The sequence below is a fragment of the Atractosteus spatula genome, chromosome 23 (genome assembly GCF_055471065.1).
Source record: "Atractosteus spatula isolate fAtrSpa1 chromosome 23, fAtrSpa1.hap1, whole genome shotgun sequence".
Taxonomy (NCBI): Eukaryota; Metazoa; Chordata; class Actinopteri; order Semionotiformes; family Lepisosteidae; genus Atractosteus; species Atractosteus spatula.
This window is the reverse complement of record NC_142728.1, coordinates 8,045,439-8,061,862: the sequence shown is the minus strand read 5'-3', so window position 1 is coordinate 8,061,862 and position 16,424 is coordinate 8,045,439. Positions and strand designations below refer to the sequence as shown.

The following is a 16,424-nucleotide window of genomic DNA, read 5'->3' as shown; positions in this document are numbered from 1 at the left end:
AAAAAGACACATGCAAGGGAGAGAAGGGGGAGTATGTACGGTATTTAGAACATTTTAGGGGAGGGAAAGACAGCAGGAGTGATTAGGAATTACTGACAGCTGATCTTGGCAGTTGTCATCTCCCACACGTTTTCATCATAAACTCCATTAAAAAGACCAAAAAAAAACAAAAAAGACATAGTGAGCAAGACCTATACTTATACTTATTGTAAGAGTGTCTGTGTGTATGTTTAAGATATATGTCTAGAGTACAGTGCTCATGTTTCAACGCAGGAATAATTATTGTTTGAAACACCAATAAGCACCATCCAAAAAGGCCTTGATCCTACAATCCCTGGACTACTGTAGTGGACTGAGAATATTTCTAGGTTTAATCTGGACGATCTTGGGGAAAACAGCGGCTCTCCAGGAAGGGACAAAGGCTATTTCTGTTCCATTGTTCAGGGCGGAAGAATAGTAAAATGCTTCTGCTATTGTTAGAACAGATTCATTCAAAAGAACATACTAACCCATAAAACAAGAAAAGCGGTGACAAAGAACAAAGTCGCAGTGCGTCCCTAGGTAGTGTTCATGCTAAAATTAACTTGGCAAGTCTGCACACTACATCGAGATAAACCTACACCAGCAGGAGTGGTTAAATGTGCACTGGGATTTCCAAGATGAGACGAGGATCGCTATTTTAATAGAGGCGCTGGGAAAATCCTTCATCTTTTACTACATCACTGTCAGAAACAAACAAAAAAACAATATACAGTGTTTAAAGTGGGATAAACAATAGAAAAATTATGAAAAGCAAGGAAAATAAGCTCAAACTAATTCTCAACATCTAGATATCTCCCACATTAAGTAAGACTAAATCTTAAAGATGCTTAAAACTAAACAACTTTCAAACAGCTCAGTTTCTACTGCTGCGTAAACGTGAGATTGCAATGTTTTCATACAGTATGTAGACTAAAAACTACCGATACAGTATGTTTTGGATCAGGACAGTCTTAAGGCCATACTCCTTATATCAATTTATTCCTTCTAACCATGAACATTTCCCCTATTAAATTCGTACCCTACATTTGCTACACACTTCATTTCTGGAAAAAAAAATATTTTCCAGGATATCATTAAATTGGGTAGATAAGGAAAATACTCAAATATATTTGATTAAAAGAAGACAGCTGAGATCGATGTTTGCAATACTGCCACATTTAACTAAATATTTTTTTAATACAAAGACAAATATATTATTGTCACCTTTCAAGTTTAAAAACTGGCAGCCTTCGTGTAACAAGAATTCAAGTGATAACAAATTTACCAGTTTCAAAAAAATGGGGCTGGTGTGAAAATGTAAATTGTCTTAATCTTTCACAAAGGTTGTTTGCTGAGCTAGCTGGTGTACTTCTCAGTTCTTCCCATCCTGGATATCAGATTTAGGTGTGGCTGACTATTTTGCAATATGGAATGCTCCATATTAACCACATCCTCTCTTAACCATTTATTAAAACTGCAGTAGCCTCAGTACTTTTGGAAGTAGATTTGTTTAGGTCCCAAATGTTGTCTTCCGGAAAAGAGCATGAGGTCTAAAACAAAGAAAGAAAAAAAAAGAACTTCCACATTTTCTCAATTACTGAAAAGATTCAGGTTCAAGCCTGCTCATGCACAATTTTTTTTTTTAATCACTAAGTGCGTCACAAGACGTGTGGTGGCTTGTGTTTTGCGCTTTTTGTATAAATTACTAAATTGTATGGGTGTAAAATACTCTACGATCATACAAGAATGTAAAATTAAGATAATCTCAATCTCAGATGACTAATTCACATTAGAGATTTACACTTGGAGACTAATAGCTGGGAGAGGTGCCTGAAGCAATTCATATGCTTTTAGAATACTAACTCTTTACCGCAGATATTTAAGTGTGCACTGCAGTCATTAAATTAACCTCTGTTCAGATCAGTGCTTCTGACTTCTGTTTAGTATAGTCACTACAGTTAATACCCCAGCCAACAACACTGATTAAATCACAAACATTATGCTAATACACTCAAACATTACTATGATGAAAAGCACTTCAAGTCAAAAATGCTAAAGGGTAACACTATTTCATACAAAGTGAAAAACGACCAAATTTATTCAGCTAAACCCAAAGCTTTTCTTATTCAGCTACAATGAGAATACTTTGAATTGACCTTGTTTCTTATACAGTACCTTTGCATTGCATATAAATAGTTTTAAGTTTATTTCCCTATCTTTATTTGAGTAGTACAGGAATATTAAGTTATACTTTAGATATAATCCTTTTTTAGTGCATGCTAACTAATATACATAAGTTGTTTCACATTAAATTGGAGAAACATCTCCAGAAAGGGTAGTCAATCTCCTATAAATTACAATCGTAAAAAAAGTGTATTATTTACTTATTTTAATACACGGAAAAGCAAATATCTACGCAAAAAGAAATGTAGGAAATTTTTTCCCCATAGTGATATACATATTGCAGGATTTACCAGGATTTACAAGAGATTATAGGCATATTGTTTGCACCCCAGTTTTTAATATTGAGTGATCTGATGTTTTGGTGAACTTTCAAACGCAGATGTGTATCCTATGCAAAAACTTTGAAATATAAGGAAACAAATTAAAATCCACAAATCTGAAATAAATTAAAGTAAAAGTGCAACATTTCTTTCATACTTTATAAAGTCAGTAACTCACAGGGGTTAATGTTAGCTGTTAAACACACCTGTGTGACTGATTTAGAATTAAACTAATCCCTTATAACAAGGTGGACTAGCCCATCAGCTCCGAACACCTCACGTCTGTGGTCACAAACTGCATAGACAACATATTGCAAGAACAACCATACTTTTTGAAGACTATGCCATTGCCCGAAGACTATAGGCAAAGAACGGAGTATATGAGAATAATATTAAATGAAAATAACTTTCTGCTCATGCTGGTTGGATACAGGGGTCTATATACAGTACCACTCCTATTGTACATGTACAAACACAGTAGAATTAAACCAAAATACTGGACAAATACAGAGTAAAATTATCATTAGTCAAAGACTCACCCTTATCCTTCTCATGGCAGCTACGATTTCCACACGGCTGTTGGGTCTCGGTACATCCAAACTCCCCACATACTGCAAACAGGACAACACATGGATTATTGCACAGAACATGCATTTTACTTTTAAATACTATGTTTGCTCTCCTAGAATGCATGATAACAATTGTCCCAGAAAATGGTGACCAACTTTCCTCTAAAGGAGCACTGCTGACAAGATGAACAATGGCACGGACACTTAAGGGTAAATACAGCAAATAAGGTGCTTAATAAAGTAATTAGGTGAATTTAGCAATTCATTCACTGGCGGTGATCTCCTTGTCATGCGCCATCTTTCCATTTCATCTCTTCCATTCTTTCTTTCTGCTAAACAGTACCCTCATCCTTTCATTTTCTAACCTCTTTATCCAATACAGCCACAGCCTATCCCAGCGGGCACAAGGCAGGATACACTCTGGATGGGACGCAAGTCCACTGCAGGGCACACACTCATTCCAAGCTGATTTTCCGTCAGTCCATCCATTTTCTAACCGCTTCGTCCAATTCAGGATCATGGGGGAAGCAGAGACTATCCCAGCAAGCAAGAGGCAGGGTACACCCTGGACGGTACACCAGTCCTTCACAGGTCACAGACAAAGACACAAACACACACACACACACACACCTGGACTAATTGTCCCAGAAGCCAAATATCCTACCAGTATTTCTTTCTCTGTGGGCAGTAACTGGAGCCCTAAATGCAACCCAAACAAACACGGCGAGGATATACAAAATTCACGCAGATACAGTAAGTCCCCAGGAGTGAAACCCACCCAGGGCCCCCAGAACTGCAAGGCAGCAATGCTAACCACTGCCCCCATTGTGCCACCCCCAACCTAGTTGATTTTTATTTTAATTAGAACTTACTTATGTCTATCTTTTGAAAAAATGTTTAAGTGTGAGCTACTATATTTGTTTCCGTGGTTAGTGGTGACGGTGGCCACCTGACCCTGTACAACATCCCGGCTGAAGCCGTCTTGGGATTCACTGCAGAGCGCTTGCTCCACTTTTCCTCTGCCACAGATCTTAGTAACGTTCCAACCAAGGAACTGCAGAACAGCCCCACTACTGTCTCCTGAACAGGTTGTTTTTAATTTGGAAATGTCACTAGTCTAGCGAAACTATTTAACAATGTGAGCAAAAGTAAAGAAAATTACACACTTATAAAAGTGGAAGAGCGATATAAACCTTCTTAACTGCTGATTTAGTGAGGGGAGGTTGGGTATTTTACTAGTTTAATTGTGCTGTATAAAAAAGCTGCATAGCCCACATATGAGTACTGTAAATGCTTGCGAACTGTATTATCTAGGGAGAAGTCTACAAAATTATACAAATTCTCGTATCAAGAAATTTAGATACAAATTACAACGCAAAATTCCTAATCTTCTGAGTCGATTCCCCATACCTTTACAGACGTTTCGAAGTATTTTTTTTAGGAATGTCACTCTTGTAACGAGATAACATCCAAAATCCAGATGTCAGAAAAAGGCTACTGATCATAGTTTTTAATATAAAGAAGTCAATGTTAGGCAACATCAAATGCTGCTTTTTCAGAAAACACCAACATTTCGGTGTTTACGTATGGGACCAAAACCAGTCCAATCTTCAAATCGAGAGGCTGTATCTTTAGAATTATTTTACAAAAATAAGCATATCACTGAAAACGAAGTCAAACTGATGTTCTTTTGGTATTAAAGCCAAAAGACTGCACCCCTTTCTCAGAAGTCTAAATTTCAGTGCTGTTTGGCAGAGAGCTTGTACAGGCTACAGCAACAAAATTTAGTTTCACCTCTTTGACATTGAACGGCGAGGAAGAATATGTCGATTTTCTACTTGGATTCCAAAATGTATAACTGCTTTTCTACCATCTTTAATCAGGGGGACTATTTTAACGGTTATTTTAAAAATAGGCACTTGTTGTGGAGAATTGTATCCAGATGCGCACCTGTTAAGTTTTTAAAAAAATACCTGTGGGTGTCTCCGTTCTCGGATTGCAATATTAAAACAGGACATGAGCAAACGCATAAACCAGATGTCGGAACACCCTCAGATAAGTAAAAGCACAGACACACCGCAAACATGTGAAACTCAAGTCAGACAGGCATAAAAGAAACCATGACCGCGGATCGTTGTCTACGGACCAGTGAGAAATCGCGCCTTCAAATAAAATGCGGCCACGCCAGCATACAGCAGTGCTCGTGTCTTTACCATTCACATCCAAAAGTTGTGAAAGGAAATCATCTCACCTTTGCCTGGAAATTAATCCCATGTTGATACGCCTCCTCGTTGTGCAATGGGACCCTGGAATCCGCGACATCATCAACCAGGTTGTATCTGTTCCGTACTGGCATTGCAGCTGGGATCTTCACAGTTGTTTACGCCGACGACTGTAACACAGTATTCCAAACCAAATATTAGGAGGGGATTTATCCCCTCCTGTCTAAAAGATTCCAGAAAGAGAAAGAGCCCAGGCGTGGTTTCCCATTCCGTACACAATGCAGGAGGTTCGAGCACGACACGTTATAACCGAACGACAAAAAGATTGATTTGGGCGCCTTTTATCCCCGCAGTATCAAGAGTCCTTTGTACTGCTGTAGCTGGTCCAGTAGGTGTTGCTCTGCAACGTCCACGTTGTATTTCTAACTATGGTGCTGCGGATTCAAAATAACAGAGTAGAACATCTGCTTTTTTAGCACACACACAAAAAAAGCGATTCCCCCTCCCCTTCGGTTGCCCTAGCTTGCCATCACCTCCTGCCTGGTAGCAGTGCAATGTGTTTTTGAATGTGATCGCGCAGATCATTAGTGCCGGAGTCTCTCCTAGCGCTTCTCCCGATTGGAGCAAAGTTACATCACATGATGGAAAAGACGGAAAACCTCAGTGAAGTCTATTCAAAGATCTCCGGTAGCCTATTCATTTCCAACAGGTTATTGTACAATTCCCAGTAGGCGTGTACTACTAGAAGTAGATCACTATCAGACTTCATAAATCAAGTCCCCTTTTCTCCCTCTAAGGGACAGAAATGATACTAGCCATACGCTGCTTTTTGCCTGCTGCTAACACATTTGAACTGCTCAATGTCTTTTATCGGTAACCACACTCTCAATTTCACCTTACAATCTTGTAACTGCTTCATAAAACTGCTTTCATGCGTCATAAAAGATAGCTGTGAACGCCATCAGTGGTTGTTGTAAAATGCAGGTTGTTAACAGGTATCAATACTTAACCATTTCCTTGCATCCAGTTGTAATGGGAAAACATCGGGACTGTTCATTGTGGTTGTAGTTGGCCGGAAATTTTAATGTGATAACTCGATGATTCATTTTTTTTTCTCCGTAAAAGCAGTGCATTTATAAAAATCAATATCAAAAGGCTACAAATAATGAATTTGAAATTCACTCCATTTCAGCTGGTGATTGTTCGCTGCCTACTTTTCGAAAACTACGCTCACGAGCGTGCAGTAGTTTTAGAAAAAAACGTTTCCTAAGTCAAATTCACATGGAACAACAAATTTAATTTTGTGAAGTGCCTGTATGCTTTCTGTTGCACAATCTGTTTTTCCACTTACGTGGTTTTTCTGAAGAAGATTCTGTCATGGAGATGACGGCAGAAAAACGCGAATCATAAACCTAAATCTCACCTTAATTCCTAACTCGCTTGTGGTGTTTTCCACATCATAACGAAAACGTCTGCTATATTGGCGTAACTCTGTGTTGTGTTGAACGATTACACTTCAACTTTATGCTATGACCTGTCAGACCAGGGGTACGAACATTCCGCTAGACTAAAAAGTTGTAAAAAAATATATTTTATTTATTCATGTATTTTTTCGTGAGGAAGTTTGATTCTAGCCTGACAGTTTCAAATGAATGCAAAGAAACACGCCTTAGGCGAATATCATATGAGTTTATCACATCTCTGACACGGTTTTATTCTTGTCTTAAGGCAGTGTACATGATAAAGAGCTCCATCTGTAGGGGAAATTGCAGTTGCAGTTGCAGTAGGTTACCGTTCTGTAGTTAACGCTGTTCAATGAAAACCGTTCCCTTTTCAGATATTTAAAAAATATCGTAATGAGAGAACTGAAGGGGCGTTGAGGGCGCACTGCGTTTTGTGGAACAGTGAGCAGAAAGATAATAGCACTATAAAATAATACCTCACGGCTAAATAATCAAAGATATGAGAGGCAGATAATGAACCTACTGTACAGTATATCTATATACTGTAAATACAGGGTTTTCTTTTATAGTCTGGTGAACATAAGCATTTAAAACCCCATATGGAGCTCCAACTAAAGTTCACCTAAGCTGTCCTAAATAGCAGTGTGATCATTCCTGACGTCAATTCCTAAATATTAAAAACTAAAAATATAATTACGTTTAAATACTGTTCGTAAGACCATACTCCTTCGCAGGTACCCTGCTCCAGCCCTCGCTTTGCCTGGGGGTCCCCGGTTGATAATCTTTGGGCCAGAGGGTTAGCCCTTAGACTTAACCACATTTTCTGACTGGAATTTTGGGGTGTTGATATTCCTCATGAAATATACTTATAGGAAGAACTGAATGGGAAACTGTATTTCGGAAAGGTGTTACTTGATGTCTCCAAACCCTAACGCTATTATAAAGTGTAGATAGAAAGACTTTCATCATTCAGCTTTATTGGGGGTGGGAATGCTGTCGTGACAGCACGGATTGTGGTCACTGGAGTTCATGTAAACTGGCTCGGTGATGAACATAATGGAGGGCTGACTCTGCCAACTACAGTATGTTACCTGATCTGAAGTAATTTGATTTTGTACCTGTAGGGTATCTGAATCACGTTCTGTAAAGACGTATTACAGGCAAATCTGCGGCGATTGATGAACAAGTAGCTTTATTCACTATCACCCAATAGCTTATTGATGCTATTGCAGAAATCACCGAGTTTGAAGATTGAGAAGGACAAAATCTTCTGGAAAAGCACAGAAAATTGCTGTGTTTAATAATAACTTACACGATAATGTAATGTCTTACTGTTATTCAAATAGTACACCCATATGAAAGGGGTGGATTAATAAAAGAAAGTGACACAGTACATTTCAAGTATGTGAAAAGCAGAAAATAAAGACAAATGTGAAGAGAAAGAAAATAATACCCTGAATTACTTACGCTTTAAATTGAAAGCGTGAATATTTGTCAGAGGCAGAAACTGCTGATAGGAATGATTGGTATTACCGATACCTGGGCAAAAATGGAAGTTGAGAATGAATCTAATAGGAATGCTGTTAAATTCCCAAGAAATACTGTACGAATCTGACCTCCCTGAGTCGGCTTTTCATCACCTCTACAACAGACCTGGAGTGGGTTCACGCTGGGGTTAATGAGAAACACATCCTCGATTAAACCATAGGCATGGTGCATACGCCATCTGCTGTCGACGGGTGTACGTGCACAACCGTTCGTTCTTTTGGTCATTTATTAAAACTCCGACCTGTTCTTTCATGATCACCCTAATTGTTTTTTATAGAAAAATAAAAAATAACTTAAAATAAAAAACGTAAAAAATAAAATAAAGCTCTGCGTTCTTCAGAAAGTTAAAATACTGTCCTTAAAACAAGCAATAGTGGTGTAATATGAATATTTGATTTTTTGTCCAAATAAATTTAATCAAATGTTTAGATCAGTGTCACCGAGTTTGAAGAACCGTCTTCCCTTTGAAATTGGTCCTGCCTCTCAATCCAGTTGAACTCTTGTCACTTGCGGAATAGTAATCGCCTTTTTCCGCCTACTGCACACCAGTTAGACAGTCTGTACCTCCGAGGCTTCCGTCCGGTTGCGTTGTCAACGGGACCAAAACACAACTCGAACAATATGTTTCTCACAGCAGTAGGATCAGCTGGGTTGTGCCGGGACTTGCACGGGTCTTAAGAGTCGAAACAGAAATCTTCTGATTCAACCAACCATTATCAAAAATAGGAAAAAAGAGCATAAGCAGCTGTTATAATCCGCATACGGTTACGAATTTAGTAAGTAGTTTGACAGCGCTCTAACTGACCTACAAAGTGCTTTGCCGGGAGCTGTTGTAAATATGAGATTGCACTTCATGAGCAGAACAGTGAGTTAGTCTGCATCACTGACTATGCATGATGAGTACTTTTAAATGCAAAATGGCTTGAGTTTAGAATTTTAATGGTGGAAGAAACTGGCATATCCGAGGCTTGTATTTTTTTTTTGAATACGCTGTAATGCACAAATGTTCGCACTGTACAAGTACTTGAGTTTAGACAACAAAAAGGAAGACAGTCTGTAAATGGTTGCCGTATGCATTTGAAAATTTCAAAAGTAGATCGCTCTTTTGGGTAGACATTGCATTTCAATACAAAACACTTGGAACAGACCGTTGCTCCAGTAGAACTGTCACAAAATTATCACTGTTCACCTCAAGAATGAGCGATCATTATGTTAAAGTCAGAGTGCAGCTGGAGCAGATGAGAGTGGCCGGCCGGGAGACCGAGCCAGAGGTAGCGGTAGAGGCAGCTTCTTTGCTGGCATCTTCGCCGGGATCTGTCGATTTAGTTAGCGGTGGAAGGAGGGATGCCGCTAGGAGCGCCGTTAGGACTAGAGCCAGGAGTAAAAGCAGGGGGAAACGGTCTGAACTCGACAGGAATACCGCTGACAATAAAGAGGACACCCCGGAGATGGAGCCGGAGTATCCGCCGGGGCCAATGGACGGCACTGCGGGCCAGCTGCGGCACACCCGCAGCCACAAAGACGCGCTGTTGCAGATTAAAGGGACCGGCAAGATCCCGCAAGGGAAAGCCGAAGCGAACGGCAAAACGGAGAAAGAGGGCAAAACCCAGCAAGGGAAAGACGATGGCAACAAACTCCCCAAAAAGAGGAAGATGGTCACCGTGGATACCTCTAAAGCGAAGACCTCTCTTGAAGCGCTAAAAGTCAGCATCAAGCAGCTCAAGTGGAAAGAGGTATGCTATTGCAGAGACGATGCAACCTTTTTTTTTGAAGCGTTTTTACCGATTCTGTACGGTACTGATGACTGTGAATTCACTGTGCCACCCCGCCCGTCATGGTGTCTCATGGCTGACAACGCTTGTACCCCCTCACATGGGAGTCCCCACCCAAAGAAAGAACCCTTTAACGTGCGGTAGGAAGTAGAATAGGAAGTTATCAGAGGGACGGTAAATTAAGTAAGAAGTGCTGTTTTAAATGAAAATGCTTCTCACAGTGGGGTTTATCAGAGTACTTATCGTTTACTTCTTAGAATCTCATAAAAGCGTTATCTTTATGGATAGTGTTTGCACTTGAGTTTGTGCTGTGTATGTCGCCTTAAAAGAAGAAAATGGAAATTAGTTAAATAACAAGTTGTTTACTTCTGTGGCCTGTACTATAAAATCATTAAGGTAATAAATAAAACTAGGTTTTAGTCTCAGAAGACGGTGTTAGAAGGAGAAAGTAATTAGAACTTTCTATTATACCCTATAGATAACCTTTTTCTAGCCTCGTTTTATGTTATTAAACATAAATTACCATGTATAATATATTTAAGGGAGCTGGTGCTTTTAAAAATGCATTACATGTCATATGACATGGAGCATAGACATACAATTCATATCATGTGAGTCTCCAGCTAAGGACCCTGAATCAGGAGTCTAATTCCATTTTCGAAATTGGACATTCTTGTAATGTGTTCACAGTGATAACAGATCGCTGTGGGTCATGCTGAGGGTTCAGTAGTCTTTCTGTGGCTCAGATTACAGAGAATAAAGTCATTATCATGACGTGGTCACTCTAAAGATTACAAATAATAAGAGGCTATTCAGCACATATTGAAACTTTAAATTGCCAGCATATTCATAGCTTGAGGAACAATGCTAGTTTGAAACTCCCATCATCACTGTCTATTGACAATTGACAGGTACGAAAAAGCCAAAGATTGACATAGATACACATACTATAGTCATTGTCCTTAATAAAGAAGCAGCACAGCATTTATCATGAAACTTGAAACTACATGATGCATGGCAAATAGATTTGGTTACATTGGCTCAGTCTTAAAACCTATCTTAAATTGATTGCTGCACATAATAATTTATAAAGTAGTTCATTGACACTGTCTTTGCCTTTTTGAGTTTGGCTGAGGGGCCATTTCATAAAGCAAAAAAAACAAACAGTATAACTAAACCTTAGATCGGTCATGAACTTTAAATTAGTCCTGCTATAGGGTAGTGTTACTTTTGGATTGGTGTAAAACATTTATCAAGATACTTTAGGAATGTAAGTGTTGCTATTAAACCATGTATATGTTCTATACAGTATGTGTATTTAAGAAAGGCTGTGCAGCCAGTGTGACAAGGCAACACAAGGAAAATGATGATTCTTAAAGTAGAAATATCTTGATTATTTTTTTGAATCCATCTACACAAATTGCTCTCTCATTGAATAATTGATATTTAACCTTTGACATCTCCAGTTATAAGTGTGGTTAAAAATTAATGGTATTACAGAGAACTGAAATGTCTGAAGCATCAAGTGACCTTAAAATGGAGACCGATGTTTCTTCACAAAGTACCTGTAACATAAACCTTTTCAGGGTGCTATGGATCCAGTTTCTTAATTCTTAGAGTTAAGGTGATCTATTCTATTCTTATAACCTACAAGGAAAAAAAAGTGAGTACACCATCTTTAAGGTCGTTGTCCCACTGGTATATTTTCTTAGGTTGTCTCTGAGTGCTGTTGCCTTTATGGATAAGCCTACTCTCTTAAATGCAGTTTCATAACCGGTTTTAATGAAGACATTGGGAGTTTTTTCTGCACATTCAAATTCTTTGTTTCATATCAATGCCTCTTAACAGAAGTTTTTTTTCCAAACTTTACAGGTTCTGATTAGCGTAAAACCGTAACAAAGATGGAAATACAGTATTACATTATTGGAGGACATTAATTGAGAAAAAATATTGCAGCTTTAATTTTTTAAATACTTATCGCACAGTTATAAAGACCTTACAGATATCCTCTCTGTTAAGTAGCAAGAGTTCAAAGTGAAGGAAATGTGAAATGTGACCCCACAAAAATATCTGTGCTTCTCATAATATAAAATATACCATGCATAGAACTGAGACTAATGTCAGAACAAATATTAGTGCTATACCATTCAAATCCTGTGCTTACCCCCTCAAAAACATCACATCAATGACAATACTGATTTTGAAATATACATCAGAAAAGGCTTAAAAGGTTTACTAAAGTTGCATACCTATAATATCTGTTGATGCTTTAAAGATACAAGTTTTATATTTAGGAAAACAATACTTGTTCATGTATTAATTCTTGTCTTCTCTAATGCAGTTTAGAAATCAGGCTGGGAAGCCCCTGCTCTTCAAAGCAATTTAGTAATCAAGTATGTTTTCCCTGAAGATGATTATACAAAAGATTTTCATTTAAAAAAACAAATTGACAAATAATTCTAAGTAATGTTCAATGAACCAGTTTATTTTTGGCCTGCTGCCAGGCTGGGAAAAACAAAACTCTTTTTTTTTTCTTTAATGGCTCTGAATTTTCATTCTACACACATCGCCAACCACACTGAGAACAGCCGGCTAAAAATCTAAGCAATCCTGTTTATTCTTTCCTTCAAAGGAAATATAAATGCCAATAGAATTGTATCACACCGCACTTTTTTATGCGGTTCATGTTTAAGTTTTAATGTAACTGCAGTAGAAAAGGGTTATGCCAATCTGTTCGCTGACTGTTGGCATATGTTGTCTTCACAAAAGGAAATGGTTAAGCATAATCTGCGGATAATCCAGTGTTTTGGCCTGACAGTTGAGGGTAAGGAGGACAATTAGCATGTGTGAAAATAAAGAAGTCACGCACTGTAATGGGTTTATTTCACTTCTTTTGTTTGTATTGCAAACTAGCTTTTATTAACTTGGATAAGAAAAAAGGATTTTTTTTAGTCATGCTTCACACAGAATATGATTTACTAAGAGATGATGTAGCAGTTAACAATGCTCTCATACTACTCTTGGGTCATGGGTTCAATTCCAGACGGGAGATTCCTTCTGTACGAATTTCCCACTTTTTACTAATGCCTGGCTTTTCCCAGGATTCTCCAGTTTCCTCCCACCTTGCAAATACATCCTGGCTAGATTAATTGGTGTCCCTAAATTATTCCATGTGTTGAGTGTGTGCATGCTTGCAATGGCCCGGCGCCCTGTTGAGGCTATAGTCGCACCCGGAACCTTATACTTCTGGTTTAGACCCCTGGTCTCCACTCTTTCCTTTACCAGGAATAAGTTACATTTAGATTCTGGATAGATGGATGGAAGTTCCTCCTGCAGAGTACTGAAAGTGACTATGCAAAGATATTTCTTCCGAATAACAAAAACAGGCAAAATCTCTGTCATGAAACAAGTAGAAAAGCAGAAAATTAACCTACAGTGTATCGTGGACTGGCATTTGATGTTATAGTTTATCGTTTAGGGAGTATAACATATCCAGACTTGTATTCTCCTCTAATGTAAAATGTGGAGATTTCTTCAAGAAATGACTGTATAAGATCCTAACATCACTTAGCCACTGGTGATAAAGCTAAATGAACCAAAAAGCCTTTTCCCCATACAGTACTGTAGGTAACCTTTCATATGCTCTTAAAGAAAAAGCCATATTAAAAAGACATGCCATGTTATGCAAAATGCCCCAAGTATACCAAACTAAAACTGAGTGTCTGTTAGAAGACCAAGGACATAGTCAATTCACTGCTTAATGGCACACTCTACACAGAATATATAACAAACCTTATTGAACAGGACAAGATACTTGAGGGCAAATCCACTTTTACATTGAGAACTGGAAAAGTACCCATTTATACAGCAGGGACTTTTTGCTGGAGCGATCTGAGTGAAGTACCTTGCTCAAGGGTACCACAGGAGCATCCTATTGTGTAGGATTAGAATCTACTGTACACCCTTACAGTTAACAGTCCAGAGTCTTAAAAATTCTTTCATGCGTCTCTCTTATTTATGTAGGTGACACCTTTGCCAGAGGCAACCTCCAGTTAAAAAATACAGAATTGAAAGCAAATTATAAAAAAAACTAGTCTAGAAACGTACATTTTGAAGAGTTGTTTCAACAAAGCATTTTGAATACGTTTTAATACAAGGCCTTACACAGTAAGTCAAACTTGTATGTCAAATTATATGAGATTTCAATTGTATAAGAATTCTTAATGTAGTAAAATCTGAAATTAAAAGTGGAGATCTTCTCTTTCATTGATGTTTAGCCTAGTGTGAATTAACTCTATTAGCACTTACAGACTGATTACAGGATTAGAAGGAAGGTTGTAGGATTTACCGATGCTGTTTGAACACTTAGTTTTTAAGGATCAGTTAGAAAAGGGGCTGATAAGAGGCAATCTTAATGTGCCCCAGTATTGGCTTCAGTTGTAGAGGTACATGGATGTACTGGATGACAGGTCTGAATATAGGATAGTGAAGTGAAGGAGGTGAAGATTGAATAGGTACAGGAGACAAGTTTGTGAAGATCAGAACATAAATAGGGCGGTGGCTCTGTGGATCTGCGCCTGTGGCTGGAAGGTTGCCGGTTCAAATCCCACAGCTGGCAGAGGAATCCTACTCTGTTGGGCCCCCGAGCAAGGCCCTTAACCCCAACTGCTCCAGGGGCGCCGTATAAATGGCTGACCCTGTGCTCTGACTCCCAGCCTCTATCCCTGTCTGTGCGTCTCATGGAGAGCAAGTTGGGGTATGTGAAAAGACAAATTCCTCATGCAAGAAATTGTATATGGCCAATAAAGTGATCTTATCTTATGTTATAAATGAGAAAAATGAGACAAGGGACTAAACATTGGAGTGCCAAGGTCTGAAAAAATGCTAAGTAAGATTAAGGATCTTAGATTGAGTGTTGTCAGTGGCAAGAAGCCAGTGAAGAGTTGTTGTCATCAAAGCATGATTACTGTGGTAATATGATGTGCATGACTATACCAGACCTGAACACCGAGAATGTCTGGTTGCATTCACAACGAGATGAAGAGGAGAATGAATGCAGCCCCTCAGAGCTCCCAGCCGCAGTTGTTCAGATGCCAATATTGTAAACAACATTATAAAATACTTTATACTTGACAAAGTACCCCCTGCAACTGTACACTTGTGCAAATGCCAATTATGAGTCTTTCTAGGTCTCTTTATTTAATGTATAGGATCATATTTATTTAACATTTTTTGTGAGAAGATCTGTCTCTGTGTTTGAGTGCTTGTGCTTTTTGAAAGGTCAGGCTTCAAAGTCAATCTTGAAGTCGGCATTATTGCCAGGAGCGTTGTTTTTCCTCAGACAGGACCAGATGAAATCATTGAGAATGCTTAGACGGAAGAAGGGGTTTATGAAATAAGGTGGGGAAGATATGAGAATTCTCCAAAAGCAATTAGATGCCCTTTTCATGATGTGCTGTATCCCTGATGGTGAGGAGTGTTTGTAAGTATACATAAATGTGAGCCTGTGTGCTATCTTGGTTCTTCCACTCCCATCATCCTGCCTCTTTAATTGTAACCTTGTTTGTTCATGTGAAAAGAGAATATATTACACGTATTATGTTCAAAACCACTTTACGTAGAAATAGTTTTGCCATTGAGTCACTTTAAAGAGAAGCACCATTTTCCCAAATGATTTCTAAATTGCTCCATTTTTGTCTCTTTAGGGGCACAATTTCACAGATTTAGATTGTTAAAGACAGCTGTTTCACTTATTAAAAGCACAATGGGTATTGGTAATCTAAGCTGAAATCACTGACCTCATAAGTTATTTTATTTTTGTGGAACATTCTTAGAACTGTTTTTAAGCAAAATCAGTGGTCTGCACTAGACCTTAAACCTTACTGCTTTATTTTTGGGGGTAATATTCATCAGTTGTCAGAAAATGGGACCATTGTTTGATTATTTTCTTTACGAATGGCAGCAATAAGGCATAATACAATATTGAGGCTATTTACATTAAAATATCTTGCAAAAAGATTGTTTTTCAGCTCCATAACTTTATTACAGCTGGCATTCTTTTTAGAAAAATAGTTTGTCTTGCAAAAATGCACTTTGTTCTTTTCTCAGTTTCCCCTGGGTCGTCGTGTGGCCTGCGATATATATTGGCATGGGGTATCCTTTCATGACAATGAAAATGTCTTCTCAGGCCTGGTCAACAAATTCCCAGGTAAGAACATAAAACCTTAAGAGTATAAGAAAAGGTAGCAAACAGGAAGAGGCCATTCAACCCATTTAGTCCATCTGGTACTTAGTAGTTAGTAAATCCAGGATTTATTACCTCAAA

At 38.4% G+C, this 16,424-nt stretch overlaps 2 protein-coding genes across 2 annotated transcripts in view; one reads left to right on the top strand and one right to left on the bottom strand.

Annotated features, from left to right (window-relative positions):
* The window catches only part of LOC148816102 (carboxyl-terminal PDZ ligand of neuronal nitric oxide synthase protein), a 79,812-nt gene extending 73,898 nt beyond the window's left edge, over window positions 1-5,914 (bottom strand). Inside the window, exons 1-2 of the mRNA XM_088940532.1 lie at window positions 5,346-5,914; window positions 3,065-3,136 (exon numbers count right to left, since the gene is read on the bottom strand). Coding sequence (XP_088796658.1) covers window positions 3,065-3,136; window positions 5,346-5,450 — 177 coding nt within the window. The 5' untranslated portion in view covers window positions 5,451-5,914. The remainder of the gene's footprint in view (window positions 1-3,064; window positions 3,137-5,345) is intronic.
* Window positions 5,915-8,957: 3,043 nt separating this feature from the next.
* ttll11 (tubulin tyrosine ligase-like family, member 11) overlaps window positions 8,958-16,424 on the top strand; it is a 57,374-nt gene continuing 49,907 nt past the window's right edge. Inside the window, exons 1-2 of the mRNA XM_088940556.1 lie at window positions 8,958-10,060; window positions 16,208-16,307. Of these exons, the coding sequence (XP_088796682.1) occupies window positions 9,524-10,060; window positions 16,208-16,307 (637 nt within the window). The 5' untranslated portion in view covers window positions 8,958-9,523. The remainder of the gene's footprint in view (window positions 10,061-16,207; window positions 16,308-16,424) is intronic.